Genomic DNA, 23358 nt, shown 5'->3' with positions numbered 1-23358 from the left:
TAACGCTATGAAAGGACGACTTTATTTCCAAAAAGAGATTGGGTTCCAGTTGTAGGTTGAAATGTTTCATGATGCAAAAAAGACAAAACACTGATATACATGAAATATTCACCTACACAGTCAAATTCTGTTAAGAAAACAGTCAAGCTTAAGACATCATAGAAACATTTCACAGTTTATAATCTTTTTACATTTTGTAAGTTTTTCCTATTACAAAACTGCATGTTACAGTTTGTTTGAAACGGATATAAAGGAAACGGACATCAGAAATTATTACGGTGCTCAGATTTGTCTCCACACCAGCTTTCATACACCATATTTAGTTCTTCAGTACTTCTTAATTCTGTGTTTTCCTGAAAATGTTAGCTTTAATTAACATAGTGGCTCATTAATCATGTAGTGTACCATTAACGAAATGCTGTATGCGTGGAAAGAATTTCCTGAACTTTCTTTACAAATGCAAAAATGTTCCACTGTGCAATTTCTAGCAGGTTTGCATAAACATTATTTGTGACAAATTTTAATTCTGTGTTTAACGAAAGGAAATAAAAAAAAAAAAATAATAAATTGGAATGGATTTTTTTCAAATTTCTGCATTTTGTATTATATGTAATAAGCACACAATAACGTGGCCAGTTGTCTGCTGACCGACTTTGCAATTATTTTCATGATGTTTCACACCTTCATCATGAAAATCATGGTGTTATACAAAACATACTAATACATAATTGCTCAAAGCATGCCCAATTAGAAGGTGAGTTTGTGTTGGAGTAAATCCACCCACAACGTACAAATTCCACAGTCCAATCAGATGCTAGATTTGATAGCCTAAAAATACATTCTGGCTTCATTGAAAACATTATTTTGGGTTTTGATGGCTCTGGGAGCTTTCAATTATAAGAACATCTCTGATGGGGAATACTCTGACAGCTGTAAACCTGACCACACAACTATTAATACTAACATCATATAGGAGTCAGGAAATGATTCTAACTCTATTCATATTTCTCCCTAAATAAACACTTACAAACATCTGGTGTAGAAGTGCACCTACAAAGGGTATAAGATCTGTTAGAAGAGTCCGATGACTTCGGCGGTCACTGGGTCCAGATCTATGTCGTAGAAACAGGGGCGTGTTGGGAGGCCTGGTATAGTTGGCATCTGCATCAGAAAAGCACAAAAAGTCCAAATTATATTTTATAATTTATCAAAACTGTTTATCAAAACTGTCAAAACTGTTGATTTTTTTATAATAATTTTCGAACAACTTGTTTAGTTTATTTTTCAATTTTTGTTAAGCTGATTGATAGAGTGAAGCTTTAAACATAGATGTTATTATTTTTTTGTTCTTTTAATGCCATGCCAGCATCATTGGCTATTTTTAAGGCAGGATCAAAGTAGGTAAGGTAAGACATTTTAGTCATATTTATAACATTACAGCAACAGAATCTTAGAGTATTTCAACTCTGTCAACAAACAGCAGCTATATGAGGTCTGTCACTATCCCTGAATTTCAGGATTCTCCTTCTCCAGACTTCCAAATGCCACTTTCCTAAGTAAAAGTGATGCCATGTGTTATTAATGGACTTTTTAAGCTCTTAACATGTGTATGCTGGTCATTTACTGTTTTAAAGGAATGCTTTGGACAAAGAATGTTTTAATGGAAGTACTTCAACTGTACTTTATGTCTTCAGTAGACATACAGAAAGAAAAGACTGTGGGGGAATTATAACATTATATATTATAAAGTTTTAGTATACATTACAGCTAATATAATTAGAATGCATAAAAACTGAGTGATATTAGAAACAAAGTTGTTTCACAATATTAACTGTAACTAAAACTGAGCATGTACATGAATGTTGTGTTGTTCTTAAAGGGAAAAAAAGAAATATTAGAGTTGACAAACTGGTATAGAATAAGAGGAATAAAACATTTAAGAAAATGTTGATACTTTATATGGACTGACAGGTGCAAAGGTAATTCAACAAGTATAGACTTGTAGGAATTATCATAATCATATAAGGAGTTTAATATCAGGTAAAAACAGAAATGGAAATTCTTGCTTAAGCCATTACAGTCAGTTTTCCTGAATGTATTTCTCTCCATAGTGCATGTGAAGGAAAAGTAAGTGAAAATGACAAAAAAGTGCTCACCGTGCCAACGAGCGGGTAGAGGAAGCCAGCGCCGACGCTTGCACGAATATCACGAATAGGCAGGACAAAGCCAGTGGGCACACCCTTCTTTTCAGCATCGTGAGAAAGAGACAGATGCGTCTTTGCCATGCAGATGGGCAAATTGCCAAAACCCTACAAAGAAAAGGGGAGGGATGAAAACGTTTAGAATCATAACATGTGTAACATGCATTTTATTGTACACGTGATTAAGTGCAACTATTTTACCCATCGTACGACTAATTGATCTAAATTAGAGTAGAATCATGACATGCTTCCTTAAGCATTTTTGGCCAAAGGGGCCTCCACCCTTTCTGCTCCTGTCTGTCACATGGGCATGAATAGCTTTTCTTTTGCAGAGACGTTGACAAAATGGAGATGATAAAATTAAAACCGTCCACAGATTTCAGCGGCTTGGGCAAGTTCGATCGACCAAACCATGTTCTGGTTGCCTGGATAGCAAGCAGGCAAAAATAATAGCAGCTAAACAAATTTTGTAATATCATACAGCAGACATGTTTTGCTAGTCCAAAGCTTTTAAATGCAGCACACTGTGTTTCGAGGGGTGTCTTGTGTTCCAGATGCTTTGAGGTTGTCTACAGCACTACTGTCTTGTGATAATCAACCGGCATTAAGTTAGCTATGAATAAAACGCATAGTCATGCATGCATATTCTAAACATTCCTGCCCAAACCTAGACTTTGCAGATACAAGTTTGCTAGATTTTAAAAAAAAAACAAAAAAAAACAATGTGACCTTTATTTCCAGACACAAGTTTCAACACAAAGCTGTTTGGCGTTTTTGGCTACACTAGTGGAATATAGTTTATGTTGCCATGAGTGACCTCATATCACATCTTGATAGAACACACACGCACACCTTACCCACTCTCCCACACCTACACAAACATTCAAATAATACTTCAGTCAAAAACAGTATATGGCACTCTATTGACAAATCTTTTAAGGACACCTGATCATGTGTTGCATCCTCAAAACAGTTGCCAAAAAATTGAGAAAATAAGAATTTTCTGTCATTTATTTCATATGTCAGGCTTCAAAGGGTTAGAATAAAAAAATAAATAAAATCTTACATCTTGTTATTACATGCCACTGAGTGTATAAATGACATTGTGCCATTATTTGGATTATGTTTATGTTTGAAGTATTCAGCAGAAGCCTATTATCCAGAGACACTTACAAAAGTGCTGTGGTGTCTGCATGAATAAATACATTCTGATACTGGTTCAATGGATCATGCACTTAGAGTACTATTAATCAAAAAACCCTGGTGATGAGGTAAAATAGTTTCTCGAGAATTCTTACTGGACCTGACTTTCAAGTGCTTGCACAAGATGCAACCCTGATAAATGACACACAAAAAAATAGCGAAGTGTCTTTTCAAATGATCCCACCATACAGACACTCATTTCTGTATGGTGGGATCATTGAAAAGGCACTTCGCTATTTTTGTGTGTGTGTGTGTGTGTGTGTGTGTGTGTGTGAATACATTTTGGTTTTGGAGCTGATGAATACACACACATTAATAAACTGGATTTGAACATGTGACTACACTTCAAAAAACAATACTTTTTCCAGAAATCAGGGCCTCTAACCGTGGTGATGAGGTAATTGGTTTCCTTCTCAAGAGGACTTTCTGGACCTGACCTCCAAGCGCTAGCACAAGATGCAACCCTGATAAATGTCTTACCTGTTTAGTGTACAGCTCCACTTTATGCTGGGCTTCTGGCAGGAGCTCGACATCGTCAGCGCCGTAAATCTTTTGTGCGATTATTCTGATCTTATCGATGATGGGCAGCTGAGGAAATGCAATACAGAAGCATTTTATACATATAATAGCATTCAAAAGATCAACAAAGTTATGAAGTATATACAATACAGCCAAAGTGCTGAAATTGTGAATGATATTACCTCAGTGTCATAAAGGAAGCTGAAGTTGCTGGGTGCCTTAGAAGCTTTCTGCACGGCTTTGCCCAACTCCGTGGCTCCAGCGCCCCCATCTGCCCAGTGAGTGCAGGGCACTGCGTCAAATGCTCCTGCTTGTTTAGCTAACTCGCAGATCAGCTTCAGTTCAGCATCAGTGTCTGTCCTGAACACAAGCATGCAGCAAAAACATTCACAAACTATCTCAGTTCCAATGTAAAGTATAACACACAACAGGGCATACAGTTATGGGAAAATAATCAACAACAAAAATTTCTGTCTTTAAGCAGCAAGCCCATAAGTGTTACTTCTCCTATACCACACAAATAATGATTATACATTTTTATCCATTTATAGTTACAGGTAATATTGTGCAACATATTTCAAAATATGCAGCCTGCCAATTTATCAAGAAACTACAAATATGTCAATCAAGGCTTTCAATCAAGTTAGACCATGACCACTGACTGCACAAAGCACTGACACTGAAGACTCATTCCAAGATTGTTGCATAAACATCTCACAGAAAGCATCAACAGCTTAAAATCCTCATTGCTGTATTTATATAAATAGATAAAAATTGTTATAATTCATTTATTACTAGCCTAGATGTACCTTATGTAGTAGGTCTCCTATACAAGTCCTTGTATAAAGTATTACTCTATTATACAACTTTGAATTAAGAAAAAACAATCCAGCACATGCTGACCAATCAGAATAGAAAACCTATTTATGAATGAGACGAGTCTTTCACTGTAATCTAATCTCTCACACCTCTTTTTAATGTAATGTACAGTCTGTGTGAGAAATTAAATTGATTATATTTATTGCCATTACATCACTTACTTGAAAGCATTGACTGCTACAACAACTGGCACACCAAATTGCTTAGCGTTCTCGATCTGCTTCCTGAGGTTGCTGCAGCCTTTCTCCACCAGCTCCAAGTTCTAGATCACCACCATATGAATAGGTGATAGTTACATTTCTATAAATGTAAGTAAAACACTGCACAGATTTGTAAGAGATAATCCACAGCTAGGTGTGCTACATCTCTACTAACAATCCTGATTCTGATAATAAAGCTTTGTGTTATTTCCTTTTGCCATTTTTATTATATTTCCCATTTCAATATTAGCAAAATTTATCTTGTGCTTCAGCCCATTTTTCAAAATCACCATATAAAATCATTGATTTAGCTCAGTATGGTCATTAGTAAATACTTATACTGGAAAATACTAGCTGTCTTACATTGTATGTGACTGTCTGGTACTATAGTTACAGCACAAAAAATTTAAACAGTAATTAAACTAGCTTGAATGAGTCAGTTTAACCACCTTCAGCCAATCAAAAGTAAGTATTCAGACAGACCATGACATCAATTTTTGTTTATACAGAATACCAATATAAAGGATATGCTGCTAATATTATATATGCACAAGCAGATTTGTCCCAGACAGAAAAACTAATCACCTCTTCTATGTATTCCTTAGGAAGAGGCATGCCAGCTGTGACCTGGAGGGAAAAAAAATACATTTCAAATACTTCAATTACTATAACATTGCAGTATTACTTTCACATATTTAAATTTGTGCAAAAGCGCATTTAAACAAAGACAATTTCAGTCACTTTTTTAATAATTCAACATATTTATCACCAACATGTTCAGCATGTCACTTACTATTGACACAGACCCTAAATATTGAATAATTTTCAGGTTTCAACCAGTTTGTTGTTCCGAAGGTCAGATTAAGCTCAAGAAAGGTCAGGAAAAAAAGGAGAAGAAAGGGTCAAGGGCTGAACACAGATTTAGGATATTACTCTACTTCCTTGTCCTTTGTTTGAATATGTTTGCAATTAATTACATCAGAGACATAACACAATAGCATTATCTGTACGTGTGTCCTGTTAACGCTTATGAGTAACAAACTAACTAAACTGGACAGCTGATTTCCTTACCTCCTAATCTTCACCTGTCTAGTATCTGCTGAGATGCTTTTTCGCTCACCACTGTTGTACATAATAATTTAAGGAGTTTAAATATCCTTCCTCACAGATCAAAATGCCATTTCAATCCTGCTAATCCTACACAAAACTGTTCCACAATTTAGTTGTTTGTTTGTTTTTTTGGCACCATTTTGTGCACAATTTAAAGACTGTTGTGTGTTAAAAAGTGCAGGAGAGCAGAAGTTCCTGAAATACTCAAACCAGCACCGGCACCAAAACCATGCCACAATCAAAGTCACAGAGATCAAACTTTCTCCCTATTCAGATGTTTGATGTGAACATTTACTTAAGCTCTTGGCCTCCATCAACATGGTTTGATTTGTCAGATGATTGGCAGATTGGAAAACTTTATAAACCGAGGTGTTCCTAATAAAATGGGCATTGAGTATAGATAATTTACAGTATTAAAAAAAAAAAAAAAAAAAAAAAGCATTTGGTCCTTCCCTAAAAATTCAGAGAATCGTATTTTTTATTAGCTATTAATTAGTGCTCCGACTCACCTTAGGTCCACCCCCGTGCATCTTCAGCGCTCTCACAGTGGCCACCAGCACCACCACGTGAGGCCGTAGCCCAGAGTAACGACACTTAATGTTGAAAAACTTCTCCATGCCGATGTCAGCACCGAAGCCTGCCTCAGTTACTGCCAGAAAGAAACATCAAGCACAAAAGCAGATAAAAAATAAACACGAGTGGTGCAGTGAGGTATATTTTTGTGATTATTATTATTAAAGCTATTATATTGATTAAGGACTTTATAAAGTATTAGCCTATATGAATTGGTCAACAATTTTGTGAAATAAACTATTATGGTGCTATTAAATAACTATTAAAAAAAATATTTTTTAAAAGAATACAAAATATTATGTAAGTCTAAAATAAAAGCCTAATAGGGATCTGTGACTTATATACTGTAGTAGTTAAAAGGCTGCTGGTTGCAAAGGTTTTTCATTAGTATTTCTTTTTTTATACCCTGCTAGGTATAAATGAGTATAATATTATTGTGGCAGCTGCATTTTTCAAAAAAAACTTGCCATCAGCTTGATCTCTGTACAATGTTTTTATGGAGGAGTAAATTGTTTGACCAGCAGGAATCTCACACCTGTACAATTTCTCATTACTTGCTCACAGGCAGTTAAACAGTCAAAATACTCTACATACAGAAACGCCAAAACTGTCCTGACTAATTTTATAACGGACGTGCGGAGATAAAACAATTCATTTGATTCTACTGACTGAAAAAGTCGGATAGGTTGATTTTTGCCATGTAGAAAAGGCTATAAAGTCTGAACACTGCTAACGCTAAATTTGCTGTAATGTTTCTATAACACTACCATTCAAGCTTTTAATTTAATCATCTTTGCAAGAGCTTTTTTTAAAAGCTTAATTTGTCATACCAACAAACCCTTCAGGCCCGACAAGCTTCAGAGCAATTTTATCAGCCAGGATGGAGGAGTTCCCATGAGCGATGTTGGCGAAAGGGCCCGCGTGAACAAACACAGGGTTACCCTGACAGATAGAAAGACAAAAAGCTTCTTTTATGACAAAGAAAAGCACCCGAATGTACTGAATGTGTATTCTCAGATCTCTACTTTGCATTTAGAATAAAAAAATAAAGGAAGTTCCAAGCACTAAAAATTGTTATTATATATATATATATATATATATATATATATATATATATATATATATATATATATATATATATATATATATATATATAAAAATGCAAAACTTATAGACCACTGCTAACTTAACTAATAATGCATGTTCTTTTCTTGCATTGATCTCATACCTCTAGGGTCTGCATAAGGTTGGGTTTGATGGCATCTCTCATTAGCACAGTCAATGCACCACACACTCCCTGAAAACAGATTAAAAGAAGACTGAGGGCTGGACTAATCATAAATTGATTTTATAGCGAGTGGAAATTTATTTGCAGGTTGTGCAGGTTCACTCAGCTATAAAGCACCAACTAGCCAACTGAAACCTATTACAACCTCTTTGTGTGCACATTATATTCTTCTAGTAACATCTGTGGTGAAAAGGTCAAATTTGTGCTTTCAACAAAAAGACAGAAAGTCCTTGGTTAACTTTACAGTGAGCTATTGTGCTCTTTCATCGTATAGGAATGTGATAATGGCTGATGTCTACAGTCTGACTAGTGTTTAAATGTGAGGTGACCGACAGCTGCTGTTAATTCAAGTCACCAATTCAACATCAATTTATATTTACCAATTTACATTCATTCAGTAGCTTCATTTGACAATTGCATTATGCTGGAATCCTGTTATTCATAGGGAAAGAGCAGATTTTTTGCATAGTCAGTAGAATCCACAAGAAACCAAGGGTGGAAAAAAGAAAAAATGATTTGCAACACTAATGAACATTTGAACCAAATGGAGCATGTGTTTATACAAAAAAAAAATGTTTTTAAGAAAATTAATTTTGCTAGATGTTCCACAGCTTACCGTATTTTCCAGACTATAAGCCGCTACTTTTTTCCCACGCTTTAAACCCTGCGGCTTAAACAACGAAGCGGCTAATAAATGGTTTTTCCTGGGTTTTTCTCGATTTCACAAACTTCATGCCAAAACACTGAGCCCCATAACATTAGACCAATGAAATTGCTGAACGGGTTCAGGTGAACCAATGAAATTCTTTATATTAAATCAGATGCGCTCCCACTGAATCGGGCCGCACCACATCATAAATATGGATGAGGTTCCTCTGACGTTTGACCTGCCGCTCACTCGGACTGTCTACAGGAAATGCGAATCATTCGTCACGCTAAAAACAACCGGGCATAAAAAAAAAAAACCTGTGTTCTGAGCTGCACGGCATCGGGAGAAAAGCTTCACCGATGGTGATTTTTAAACACACGACGATGCCAAAAGAAAAACTCCCGAGAGAAATTGTTGTGAAAGGAAGGAGGAAGAAAGTGAATAATGACTTTCTTGGTAGGCTGCTTTTTAGATACAAGCCGTGTAACAGACACTGTCTTTCATTAAAGCCTGTGTAAAGTTAATTAGTTTCAATGTAGGCTTATAGACAGGTGCGGCGTATTTATGTTCAAAATAAACATCTTTGTCAAATTCAGTGGGTGCGGCTTATATGGTGGGTGCGGCGCTTTATAGTCCGGAAATTACGGTAACTTGTCCACAGGGTAAAACTGATTTGTCCACTCTGTTTAACTTCGAAGCAACTGAGCGCAACAAATACATGCACACTTTAAGCTATTTGAAGCTATGCTACACATGCAGCAGTTTAACATCTGTAATTCACCAGTCACTGTACTAGGAAGGCAACAGTATTTATTCAGACTTTTAGAATTAAGTGAGGTAACTAGCATTTGACAAATCAGGTATCAGATCTTATGTTCTCTACTGTCTTGACACCCATAAGTAGTCGGATCATGTGAAATCTACCATCTTCTATTGGCATGTGAATCCATTCCACTCTACTGTCTTGGTAGTCCAATCACATGCACTCTTCTGTCTTGCCTCTCATTGGAATTCGACTCGTGCACGCTAATATCTTCACTCCCATTTAAAATCAGATCAGGTGCACTCTATTATCTACATTCCCAATTGTAGATGCACGTTGTGCATTCTACCGCCTTCTTTTCTACTGGAAGGCAGCTCGCATGCTCGATAGTGTCTGGACTCTCATTGGTAGGCGAATCACACGAGTTCTACAGACACTTTAGTAGTCAAAACTTTGGTCCTGACCTCCACTGCATGTGCTTTTTAATAATAGATTAGAATTTCTCGACATAATATACACACTGGATGTCTTCCAACATACACACAGCAAAGACATACAAAAAAAAATCCACAAGAGATTGCTGAATGTAGATTAAACATCAAAAAAATCACTGACCAGGTCTTCGGTGGTGATGGGATCGCCACTGCGACTGGTTGCCACCACCATTTTTGCCAGCCTCTGCCTCATGTCCTCCAGACTACTGGTGAGAGCCAAAACAGCCATGATCTCACTGGCCACTGTGATGTCAAATTGAGCCTAAAAAAAAAAGCACACATTTCCAGCTCATGAGCAGGCACTTGTAATAATTACATTCCAATACTATACACAATTACGTTTACAATATTAGTGCATTCAGAATGCTTACTGTTCTGGTATGGCCCTTTTCAGTGGGGCTCTGGCCGATGGTAATCTGACGGAGGAATCGATCATTTGTGTCCAACACTACATTTTGTAGGGAAATAACACTTTTTATCAGGAAGCAAATCAGTGCATTTCAGCATGAGTGGAAAGGAATCACAGCAGTCAATTCACCTCTTTGCCAGGTGATCGATTCAGGGTCAATGTCCAGCCTGGCGAAGCGAGTTATCTCCTCTTCAGTCAGTGCAGACGGATCGGTTTTCTCAATACCCAGTTTCTGCAGTAACAAAACATACACATTATTTACTGGCAAAATAATAAATGTTAAACAAATAACGCTAATGTTTTATCCAAAAAATTACACTGATCTACAGCACATTTTGAAAAAAAAAAAACAATGCAAGGCAGTCTTTAAAACGTGTGATAAACAAATATTCATACCTTCAGCCGGTTGATCTGCACAGGAGAAAACGTTCTCTGGCCTCCATTTGGTGGCACCAGGCGGTTAAAAAGTGCCTGAAGGGATTATGAGCACAAAAGAGAGCTTGCAAGTATATATTAGCTAATGATATTATTACATCAGGGACGCACGATATGACAATTGAATTGACAGTTGAAATTGTACAACCCAGTGGTGTGCATCTACAGTAACCCCCTGTTTATCGCGATAATTCCGTTCCAAAACCGCCTGCGATAAACCGACACCATCACAAAAATGCTTTTTTTTTTTTTTATTGTTTAAGCCGTAAATCATCCTCCCACACACAGAAAACATTTGCAAAAATATAGTGAGATGAATTTTGGGCAAATTCGTAGAAACACAGTGCACTGTATCACATTTAGTGAGTACATGTACTGTACAGTGTACAGTTCTGCAGTAGCGTAGCCTATGTGTAGTTTCTCTGCTTGTTTATTGGTTGAAGTGTCATATGACGTCAAAAAAAGAGGCTGCGTTAAAGATACTCGTCACTGAATTCTTTACTTTCTGTGCTGTATTACCATTTTACTTCATTTTAAAATTTATAATTATATTTTTATTAATACAAAAAACAAATTCATAAATATCATAAAACAATTCCCTATAAGTTTTTTGGTCTATCGTGCTATCCGTGAGAGACCGGGGAAATCTGACAAACTCATTAGTTATTTGGCAAATGCAATTCTGCGATAAACCGGGGGCGCGAGATTCGAGCCGTGGTAAATAGGGGGATTACTGTACATGGCATGGGGATATTAAAGGAAATAAATACAAACTAGATATAAAAAGTTTGCTAGTAAACTGTAATTTAATAAAACACGTGTAAAATATTTACCAGTGTAAAGCGTATTAAAATGACAAAAGAAAAATCAAACCTAAATGCAATAATGCTAATAATCTTAGTCTTAAACAACATCATAGTAAACTGTAGGTTGACATAGTTTATCAGGATATTAAGATGGTCATATTGCCCAGCTTTACACAACACTAATGCTTTCAAAATGTGCCTGATGAATTCTTTACCTTATCAGACTGAGTGGCTTCATGAAACATGCGAGCATCGATGGCAGCAGCCACCAGGTTATTTGCAGCAGTAATGGCATGGATATCACCAGTGAGATGAAGATTAAACTACAACCAAATACAAACAAAATACAGCAATTAATCTGTATGCATTCAGAATTCTCAAGTCTAATTGATCAGGGTTTTATTTATTTTTTAATCCGTAATGATGATATAGACAAATGTAATTCGAATGGAGGGTTTAGTATTAATTTACTACCACCACGTTACTATTTCTGGAACAACTATGGCTGATTAGTCACATAACCCGAGGCTAATAATAAAGAGATTATCATATCATATCAAATCTCAGATAAGAGTCAATAAATTGTCCACTGACGTGTCTTACAGATAATAAACTGTGAATATAAATGGTTAAAAAAATCATTTGTGTATTTTAAACATTTCAATTGACAAAATTTTTGTAGTATAAGAAAAATTCACTTTCAGGATTTGTTTTTATTTAAGAAACAGTTAAGAACAGCTTTTCATTCCATGTTTCGGAAACAACTTTTCAAATTAGCCAGATAGCTGCCAAATTACCTCTTCCATAGGAATAACCTGAGAATAGCCCCCTCCAGCTGCACCACCTAGTAAGAAAACATGTTTACATTCATGGTCAGTGAATGTGGTCAGAGACATGCTCACCAAATCATGCGAGTCGATCACGTGACTTACCTTTGATGCCGAACGTGGGGCCTTGAGATGGCTGGCGCACGCAGGCGAATACGTTGCACTTGAGGTGGGCACCGAGAGCCTGCACTAACCCTATTGTCGTGGTGCTTTTTCCCTCACCGAGTGGTGTTGGAGTGATACTTCAAAAACAAAAGGCCCGAAACATACTCTATATAAGTCCACATTTTGACCTCTTATGCACAGCACTGGAACAGAGCTACAGTCCGAAATCTTTTCATTTATACAAATACCTGGATCATTTTGACACAAACGTGTCAAAATACTCCTTTTGGACATTGATCAATAAAGACAAATGTTAGGTGAACTGTAAAAGATTTCTTACCCGGTAACAACCACGTATTTGCCATCAACCTGGGACTTCAGTCGATCAATAATTTCCAGTTGAACTTTGGCTTTGGTCTTGCCATAGAGCTCGACTTCATCCGAGAGAAGCCCGATCTCTCTGGCCAGACGGTCAATGGGCTTTGGTATACCCGAGCGAGAGATAACAATATCACTGTGACAGAGAGCGGCAAAATGAAGCAAAATTCTCAGTGTTGAGATGCCAGATAGTTACAGTTGGTGTAAATGGTTATCTAGACCACACAGGAACTTTTTTAAGCTTGTATGTTTTTTGCCATTAGCAACTGATGCTATAAAATAAGTGGCCGAGAGGCACTACACAGATTTATAACGTTTTTTTCCCCTATTATTCCCTCTGTACCAATGCATATTGCATGCATCATGATGTTTACCTCAACCTGTATACTGTTATATGACTCATTCATTTTAACTGTCGTTTGAGGTATCGATATTCATCTCACCCTTTAACCTTTAACCGCTACATGCCAACATGCCAACATGCCAACCTTCATAAAATGCACACGCATCAGACTCCTTCCATAGATGTTAAATGAATGTTAAAAGAATCACGTATCAATGATCAGTCTTTTTTTTTTTTTCACTAGAAGATTTAATGTTGTGCCCAGGAAAAAAAAAAAAACATTTGCGTTAATATGATTCTGCGCTCAGAATACAAACTAATGCTGCTATCTGAGGCATGCTGTTAAAAGAAAGTAAATCAATACCTTTCAACAAATTAGATTTCAAAATTCGACATGAAACATACATTTAAAAAAAAAGAAAAAAGAAAGAAAGAAAGAAATAATCAAACCTGGGTACGGGTTTTTGCAAGTTGAGCTTTGTGTAAGTGATGTTCCATTTGCCTGGTTCATGTGCTTGAAGGAAGCGCTTTGCACTTAGCACAGTATTCTAATGAAGGAGAAAAATAATAAATACAGCTCAGAAAAAGATAACATTCTTTTTGCTATAGAATACGCAAACAGAATGCATCACAAATACCTGCATGAGCATGGCGACAGTCATGGGTCCAACTCCACCTGGGACAGGCGTGATGAAGGCTGCTTGCTCCTTAGCAGTGGCAAAGTGGACGTCACCGACGACCCGCTTTCCGCTCGGCTTGGTGCTGTCTGTTAGAAGATTAAAAAAAAAAAAAAAACATCTTTTTCACTGCTGTGAAGAAAAAAAAAAGGAAAAAAAAGCAATTTATGTCAAAGTAAATAAAAGCCGTAATTGATCTAGTCTCTTTCCTAGCCTTGTGACCATGTGCTGACTCTGAGTCACATGAGGTCAGCCACAATATTGTCAGAAAGGTTGCTGATAAAACAATGCAACAATAAATACTATTTTCCCCACTACCTCATACTGAAGATTACACGTTTATGACATGATTGACAATGATGAGAACTGATATTCCTCCTATTAAGAAAGAAACATCAGGGACTCCTGAGAATTGTGCCACTCGAGAAGCCAAATTTGCATGTCTTCAAAGAAAGCAGGAAATGGCCCAGATGGTTAAGATGCAATGAGGGGCCTCATAGCCACAAACAAAAGTATTGGGTCACCTGGTCGTAAGTACGGTATGTGATTTTTGAGCACTGCATTCCACATTTAGTCCTAATTTGCTCTTATAATTCCCTCCACTATTCTGGGAAGATGTTCCACTAGATTTTGGAGTGTGCTTCTAGAAATTTGTGCTCATCAGCTACAAGGGTGTTACGAAAGGCAGGTACTGATGTAGGTGAGGTGAGGAGGCCTGGGGTGCAGTCAGCATTCCAATTAATCCCAAGGGTGTTCAATAGGGATGAGTTCAGAGCTCAATAGCAGACCACTCAAGATCTTCCTCTCCAAAGCATGTAAACCAGATCTTCAATGAGCTCACTTTGTGCACAGGGGCATTGCCATGCTGGAACAGGTGTTTCCAAGTTGAAGTGAATGATAACTTAGTATATTTGATTATATCTAAAGACTTCATATATGATTGAATGCCTTCAGCTTTGTGGTAACAGTTTGGACAAGAACCACATATAGCAGGAAAGGTCATTTGACCCAATACTTTTGGAAATATAGTGTATTTCTCCCTCCACACACCTGGAACATGGTTAATACCGCAGTCAATGACTACAGCACCCTTCTTTACCCACTCGCCCTTCACCATCTCCGGCTTCCCAATGCCGGTCACCAAGATGTCAGCCTTTCCCACCTGTGGGGAAAAATGGTGCATATTTTAGTAATCCATCATCTCTGCATTTAGAACAATGCTAATTGTGGGATAGAACATATTATCGACACGATACTACACTGCTAGAGAGAGACACATCATATCGTAGTGCAGTTTTGTACACGTGTCATGTTTGGAAGTTTACCTCAGCTGCCAGGTCAGCAGTTTTTGAGTGGCAGGTGGTAACAGTGGCATGATTCCAGAGCAGGAGGTCATGCATTGGGGCGCCCACAATCTTACTGCGGCCAATCACAACAGCCCTTTTTCCTGCCACAGATACGCCTGTGGAAAAGCTTTGCATTAACTAACTATATCAAACTCCTCTTTATAATTAAACCACTGCAAACATGACAAAGAATTTCTTTAAACAATATGGCAGTGACATCTAGCCTTCTTTATCAAACCGGATTTAAGTTTATTGTGAACATTCACATGAGCATTTGCCCAATAAATGTGACAGAAATGAAGATAGATTTAGTTTGGAGAGGAAAAAATATTTTTATTCGTTTATGACATTATTAATAAATTGATTAAATTGCATTCGCATTTCAATTGAACACAAATATTTAAGGGTAAATTTTGGCAAATCCATTGTTTTCATGGTTTCAAAAAAAAAACAAAAAAAACAAATGACAACGAATAAAATTTGCTTTTAAATTAGGACAAATGAAATAGAATCCCACAGAAGGAGGGTAGAGATAGGTTCTCTGATAGGGATGCGCTGCAGTGGATGAGCTGCATTATAAGATTTAGCACTAAGCAGACATTCATTTACTATTTAGCCGTCATGAGCAGTCATTGATAGAAAGGGCTATTAAAATATTTCAAAGTACGCGTGTGTCTATGAAGAAAATCATTCTTATGAAAAAAAACCCACCTTTTTCCATTCTTGAAATGGCATATGAAAATATGTATACACAATACAAAAGAGTGTTTAATAAAGCATGTTTTATCAGTTATTAGAGCAGAAGCCCACACACCTACCTGTCTGTTTAATAAGCTCCATACAGCCATTAGGAGTGCAGGGAATGAAACAGTCCCCAAGGTCACCTCGAGCCAGTTTCCCTGCATTAATGCTGGTCAAACTATAAAACAAAAAGCCTCTGCTAATTAATAAATACATTCAAAAAAATTTCATTAAAATAAATACAGATCTCTACACTCTCTGGACAAACATATTGGAGCACATGCCTGTTCCACAAAGTTGAAGGTAAACTAAAGTTAGCATAAAATTTTCTATACACTTGAACCAAGAGACCCAAACCTGTTCCAGCATGACAATGTCCCTGTGTACAAAGCCAGCTCAATGAAGATATGGTTTAGAGTGGAAGATATTGAGAAGCCTGATATGGAGCTCTAACCGCAATCCTATTAAACATCTTTCAGATTAAATGGAACACTAACTACACCACAGACCACCTCATCTGACAACCTGACTGTACTACAACTCTTGTGGAATGAGCACAAATCTCCAAAATATAGTGGAGCATCATCCACGAGGAGTGGAGGTTATTACAGTGAACTAGGAACTAAATGTGGAAACAGTTGTTCAAAACAGCCTATATAAATCTTCAGATATCCACAAACATTTGTCTATATGGTTTTTGAAAGAATGTTTTAATCCTGTTATGAGGTAGACAGGAAAGCTAAAGGAAAGTCTCTTCACTTACCCATCTACATCCTTCTCTGGAGCTACAGCGTTGGTGACCTTCTCAGTGTTAATGGGATGAACAGAGTCCAAAGGCAGCTGCACTATGAGCCCATGCACACTGCAATTCTCATTGACCTCCGTGATGCTCTTCAGGACCTAGGCACACGTGGAATTGTTTTAAGAGAAAAGTTAACAATACTTTGATATGCATTAATTCAAAATAACTGGGTTTTAATGAATAAAAATACTAATTATGTGAAGGGGGTTGCAACAACTAATCGATAAACTCGATAATGAAATTCGTCGTCAACGAATGGCGTTATAGATTATTCGGGCTGGTCAAGTTACGCTTTAGCATGACGGCCAGATAACACGGTCACTTGGAAATGGAGAGTTCAGGGTCAACCGGCAGTAAGAAAAGAAAGCACACTGATGTCACGCACGAAGATGAAACATTAGAACCGTAAGCAAAAACTGTAAAATCCTAATCTTGTAAAAATGGTGCAGTTTAATGAACTGCTATTGTGTAAATTGTAACTTCGAGTCAGTCACTGGATCTGTTCTGTCGTGACTCGCGAGCATTAGGTTGCACAATCAGCTCGCCGTAGTGATGGATTCAATTAAAACAGCGCAAACAAACACTAAATATAAAATGACAAATAACAGCAGCAGTAAATGATTACGATAATCGTACCGTTCCGTTCTCTTTTTATAGCATTTGTCTACTACAACAGTAATCTACCAGTTTTCAAATGTGATTAACTGCAGATTTACTACGCTCAAAGGCTAGTTTTCAATGTTTGTATATTTAATATTTGCATATATAATTTAATTATTATACACAATTAAATAAATTATATTGCAGATGCTTATATCTTCACAACTAAATAAAATACCACCTGCAATCATTACAAACAATACAAATGTTGATTTACACAATATACACCAGGCATACTTAAATGCTTTTTCTTCTTCTTTTACAGAAAAATATAAGCCAAAGTAATAAACTTTTACAGCCAATATAAGCTTTAAAATGTCACAATTTAAGATAGTTAAACTCAATATCTGGCTTTTGGAGTTAAACTTTTATACATAAATACCCTAAATGAGGGTCCTATAGAGTTATAATAAGGAAAACAGCTTATTTAAATTATTAGTTTTTATCAGATTACTCGCTAAACCTGGAATAAATAAATAAATAAATAAAAACAATAATAATCGTTTGATTAATCGATTATCAAAATAATCGTCAGTTGCAGCCGTAATTATGTGCAAATAATATTTCAAATATTCCCAGCTACTAATAGGAAGGAGTTTTTAAGTTGCACCTCTTTTGTTTTCTGATTCTGTTTTACGCATAATAACCAAGAACGGACACAATATATGTTTCTCTCACCTCTTCTTCAGTAGCAGTCTGTGAAAGCCTCAGATGTTTAGCATTGATTCCAATCTAAAATTACATTCAAACAAAAAACATACCGGAAAATGATTTTTTAATTGGTAAAGGACGAGACTAATATCCTAAACAGCCTGTTAAACTATATAATAGTCAGCAGAAAAAATGTATGTAGTTTGTTCTTCACCTCAGCGGCTGCTTTCAGCTTCATGCTGATGTACAGGTTGGAGTCGTCTCTATTTCCGACCTGCAAGATAGATATAATGTAACGATCTATGTTTGTGAAGAGCTGCTTTTCTCAAGCACACCACATAGAGCACCTTGTGCCACATCATAGAATATTCCCCTACAGATAGAGGACTAAACTATCTTGAATTAAGAGCTTGATGGAAAGACAAACCAACCAATAGACCACTTGATTTAGCACAAAAAACTAATTTATTAGAAATTCAACAAAACAAGACTATACTGCTGATACAGGAGAAGACAGAATTAATTAAAGTTGTAATGCAGGGATGATGGATGGTGGTAGATATCAACATTTCCATTATATTAGCTATTATTTACAAATATAACCATTAAAACTACTACAAACCCAATTCCAAAAAGTTGGGACACTGTACAAATTGGGAATAAAAACGGAATGAAATAATGTGGAAGTTTCAAATTTTAATATTTAATTCAAAATACTACATAGAGGACATATCAAATGTTTAAACTGAGAAAATGTATCATTTTAAGGGAAAAATAAGTTGATTTTAAATTTCATAGCATCAACACATCTTAAAAAAGTTGGGACAAGGCCATGTTTACCACTGTGTGGCATCCCCTCTTCTTTTATAACAGTCTGCAAACGTCTAGGGATTTTCTCAAGTTTAGGAATAGGAATGTTGTCCCCTTCTTGTCTAATACAGGCTTCTAGTTGCTCAACTGTCTTAGGTCTTCTTTGTCGCATCTTCCTCTTTATGATGCGCCAAATGTTTTCTATGGGTGAAAAATCTGGACTGCAGGCTGGGCATTTCAGTACCCGGATCCTTCTTCTATGCAGCCATGATGATGTAATTGATGCAGTCTGTGGTCTGGCATTGTCATGTTGGAAAATGCAATGTCTTCCCTGAAAGAAACGACGTCTGAATGGGAGCATATGTTGTCCTAGAACTTGGATATACCTTTCAGCATTGATAGTGCCTTTCCAGATGTGTAAGCTGCCCATGCCACATGCACTCATGCAACCCCATACCATCAGAGATGCAGGCTTCTGAACTGAGCGCTGATAACATCTTGGGTTGTCCTATAGAGTTTTATCCGTCAACGGCGAATGGCATCTTGACTTCTGAGAGACACTGCCACTCTGAGAGGCTCTTTTTAATACCCAATCATGTTGCCAATTGACCAAATAAGTTGCAAATTGGTCCTCCAGCTGTTCCTTATATGTACATTTAACTTTTCCAGGCTCTTATTGCTACCTGTCCCAACTTTTTTGGAATGTGTAGCTCTCATGAAATCCAAAAATGCGCCAATATTTTGCATGACATTTCAAAATGTCTCACTTTCAACATTTAATATGTTTCTATATTCTATTGTAAATAAAATATACTGTAAGTTTATGAGATTTGTAAATTATTGCATTCCTTTTTTTATTCACAATTTGTACAGTGTCCCAACTTTTTTGGAATAGGGTTTGTATTAATAAAAAAAAAAAAATTCATTTGTGAAATATGAGCAATTTGTAAATGAATCTATATATACACAAAAAAATTATTGTTGACTTGAAGCAATCAACTAAAATACTAAAAGGTCAACACAATGTTTAAATGAGAACACCAATATCATATAAAGATCATATAATATATAATATAAAATATCATATTGCTATGACATGCAGGTGTCTTAAGTTCAATAGAACACAAACAAACTTATTCTCACTCACCTGTAACACCACCAGGCCTGGTCTAAAGTTTGGGTCTTGAGCCTTCATTTCTTCCACCTCCTTTTTCAGCCTCTCTCTCACCTGACTGTGACGGGGGGAGAAAAAAAAAATCAACAATTTATTCTAAGAAATTTCAGAAATCAGTTTTGAAAAATGTGAGCTTTTTGTAAATGAGGTCTGCCATTTCTGTCATGATTGTCGTTTGCTTCCGGTTTTAAAGTAACGTTTCATGCTGAACAGCGTTCAAATTATTCTTCATAATTAGGACGTCATCTACAATGAGCGCCGATATTTATTTTGGTCAAGTTTTACTTTAATACATTTCAATATTACCCACAATGCCATATGGATACCTGCTTATGTAAGAATTAGGCCCTGCTTCATGTCTACCCAAAGAGATTTGTGTACTACTTGTATCGGTCCAGATCCCTCTACTCTTCCCCTCATCATACAGACATCAATCACAGTAACTGTTTTAAAAAGTGCTGACCCGTGTGATCCGATCCAAAAGACGAGCTTCTGTAGCTCAAATTGCTGAAGAAGTTAATGCTATATAAATGCAACACAATATTAGGTGGGTGGGCATAATGTTTTGCCTGATCGGTGTATGTCTGGGTTAAACATCTGTGGCACAGCTCTGGATGCTCTACTACATTGAGTTGTTCAGTAAACCTCTTGCCTTTTTATAAGACTGCAACTGAATTTGTATGCATGTTTAAATCTGAGAGAGAGAGAGAGAGAGAGAGAGAGAGAGAGAGAGAGAGACAGAAAGAGAGAGAGAGATGAGAAATTTTCAGTTGTTTTATAGTTTAATTATGAGTAGGTTTGGCACATCTAAGAGACAATCAAAGACGGTGTAAAACCGTATACTAAACAATAGCTTCAGTAAGCACAATGTAGAGCCATGCATCCAGAAGAAACTGGGATCCCACAGAACCCAGATATTCTGAATATGTTAATTGTTGTGTCTTTTGCTGCCTTCTTGACCAGGTCACTCTTATAAAAAGAGATCTCATTAAGTCCTGGTTAAGTGAAAGCTACTAACTTTACCATTGCATACGTGAAACCAGGTGTCTAGAAATTGTGCAACGAAGAAGAGACGTTTTGATAAACATATGACTGAATCAGAAAAAGTAAGGTGCTCGTGATGTATTTACGATGAATGACCAGTAATTCATCTTCAGGAAATACTTTATCCTAACCAGACACAGTGTGGATAAAATTACTCTGATTTTATTATATAACAGGAAACAGAAGAAAAGAGAAAGAAACAGAAGTCGGAAATTTCTTTGCAGGCAGGAACGCATTAGGATTCAAAAATCAATCCTGTAAAACACACACACACACACACACACACACACACACACACACACACACACTAGATTATTGGACATTTTTCTTATTTTAATTCTATTTCTAACATAGCCTTGTATTATATGATAACAAATAGAACACTGGTTCTGTCTTTATCTCTAAATGACAAAAAAAAAAGACATGCACAAAGGTCAGTGTGCAGGCCAAATGATTACATCATGCCTCTAAATTCCAGGACTGAGCTCATTATGGTCATCAGATAGTCAATGATTTGAAAAAAGTAAAGAAGGTGAGAGCATTAGTGGTAGGAACTGTATCTGTGTAAAGCTGCTTTGAGACAGGGTTCATGGTTAAAAGGTAGGTCAGTGGTAGCCATTGTAATTTCTAAATCAATCATGAAGTTTTGTCCCAGAAAGATTTCAGCCTTGTGATAAATCTGAATGCTGAAAACAAGCTCCACAATCTTATCTCTTATTTCTTATCAATGCATCATCTCAGATTGATGGAAGTTATGATATACATCAATAAAACCACTATCTTACAGGAATCGACTGCATTGCAGATTTTATTAGTTACAATGCACAACTAAATAAAGCTTTCATTCACTTCATTTGAAATCTCATGCACACCTGCAGCATTTCACTAAAAAATCATAGCGCATAGAAAAATAGATGTAACACAAGACTACATCAGAGTTGCACGTGCTTAATTAAAAACAAAGCACTTCCTCATTCCTAACTCCCCCCACGTAAGTGCACATATTCAAAAGGTCCATCGGCACCACGTCTACCTGAAAAAACGTGATCCCTCGAAAATAAATCACGTGCACGTCAAAAACGCTCTCTATTTACCGCTGCATGTTTCATGTGCGTTGCGTAAAGAAAATGCATGAAAAACTCACGCTGAGACCTCTTTTCCGCTGATAATTTGGGCCGACATGGTGGATTTCTCTTCTGCAAAAGATGAAGTTGACTGCCCTGAAACTTTTCCTGAAGTTCACGGAGCTGAACGCGAACCCACGCGCTGGAAACGTGCACACAGAATTTCCGCTGATCGACCTGTGCGCAAACAGCCTTCGTGAATGGCCGTGAGTTCTGACGTAACTGGTGTAGGCGTAACTAATTGAACCAATCAGGCTGGCTTTTCTGAACGAACATATAATGTCCATGTTACAGTTATACACAACACAACTACACATAACACTTATGCAAAGTTGGGAAAATGAAAGCTATAACACAAATGGAAAATTTTATACATAATCAATCCTTATTAAATAAGATGTGAATTTGTCTTGGTGAAAATTAATAGGATCATTACTCAGTATCCACTGTTTATTATCTAAAATTTGCTGTACATACAGTTGTTTCCTCAGCATAGCATCCAGTTTTAGCACATAAATAATATCCAGTTTTAGCACATAAATTTAAGAGCAGTGGCTGTCATGACATTCACTTTATTCCAGCCGCAGGTCTTTTACCCTTTGTAAATGTAGAATTTTAATTATTCACTGAGCAGGTACCAAGAAATGAACTCCAAAATGACTAAATATAAAAGGAAAGAAAGTAAGTGATGAAGGTCATGACAATAAAGATACACTACAGTATGAGTGATTCAGCTACAGCTACTACATCAGGTGTTTGAGGCATTTAGGGCTACACTGAGACTTTCCGATAGAATCTCAGTGAAAATACAGAAATAAACCCAGACATAATGTGTGTGTTAAAGGAACCCACTAACTGCAGACTCAGCAGTGTGAGCACAGTATAATGACTATCAAAATCTGCTGTGCATCAGCCAAAATGTGAGAATAGGAGCATATAGTTTTTGGCCCCATATTGAGATTACTGGTGATGGTACATAATAGATTTTTTTTAAAAGATGGATACAATTGACAAATTGTAAATAAAATCAAAATGCAACAACTTGCAAATGTAATCAGCATGTATTTACTCACATAGAATACATATTTAATGTTTAAACTGTATACATTTTAAGGAAGAAAAGGGTAATTTTGAATTAAATGACCAT

The 23358-nt window shown here is 36.6% G+C and overlaps 1 protein-coding gene across 1 annotated transcript; it reads right to left on the bottom strand.

Moving 5' to 3' along the window:
* mthfd1b (methylenetetrahydrofolate dehydrogenase (NADP+ dependent) 1b) lies at nt 1–22419 on the bottom strand. Its single transcript, XM_046856211.1, has 27 exons — nt 22232–22419; nt 20017–20101; nt 18274–18333; nt 18087–18140; nt 16710–16846; nt 16024–16124; nt 15185–15321; nt 14910–15021; nt 13821–13948; nt 13633–13730; nt 12802–12975; nt 12462–12598; nt 12327–12373; nt 11745–11852; nt 10685–10759; nt 10418–10520; nt 10251–10327; nt 10001–10141; nt 7914–7982; nt 7516–7627; nt 6622–6761; nt 5588–5629; nt 4964–5064; nt 4106–4283; nt 3885–3992; nt 2157–2309; nt 1–1161 (listed from the first exon to the last, which is right to left on the bottom strand). Exons 1-27 carry the CDS (start codon nt 22267–22269, stop codon nt 1072–1074), a joined length of 2805 nt encoding a protein of 934 aa, XP_046712167.1. The 5' UTR covers nt 22270–22419; the 3' UTR covers nt 1–1071.
* Nucleotides 22420–23358: the final 939 nt, after the last annotated feature.

The sequence above is a fragment of the Silurus meridionalis genome, chromosome 8 (genome assembly GCF_014805685.1).
Source record: "Silurus meridionalis isolate SWU-2019-XX chromosome 8, ASM1480568v1, whole genome shotgun sequence".
In the NCBI taxonomy this organism is placed as follows: Eukaryota; Metazoa; Chordata; class Actinopteri; order Siluriformes; family Siluridae; genus Silurus; species Silurus meridionalis.
This window is presented reverse-complemented; position numbering and strand designations above follow the sequence as displayed.

What these genes read in the sequence shown, in the direction of transcription:
- mthfd1b (XM_046856211.1), bottom strand. Translation starts at nt 22,269, where the DNA reads ATGTCGGCCCAAATTATCAGCGGAAAAGAGGTCTCAGC. An exon ending in AGCTGAAAGCAGCCGCTGAG is followed by an intron (nt 18,141 to 18,273) that starts GTGAAGAACAAA and finishes ATGTAATTTTAG; the next exon opens with ATTGGAATCAATGCTAAACA. An exon ending in CTAAGGAATACATAGAAGAG is followed by an intron (nt 5,065 to 5,587) that starts GTGATTAGTTTT and finishes GTGGTGATCTAG; the next exon opens with AACTTGGAGCTGGTGGAGAA.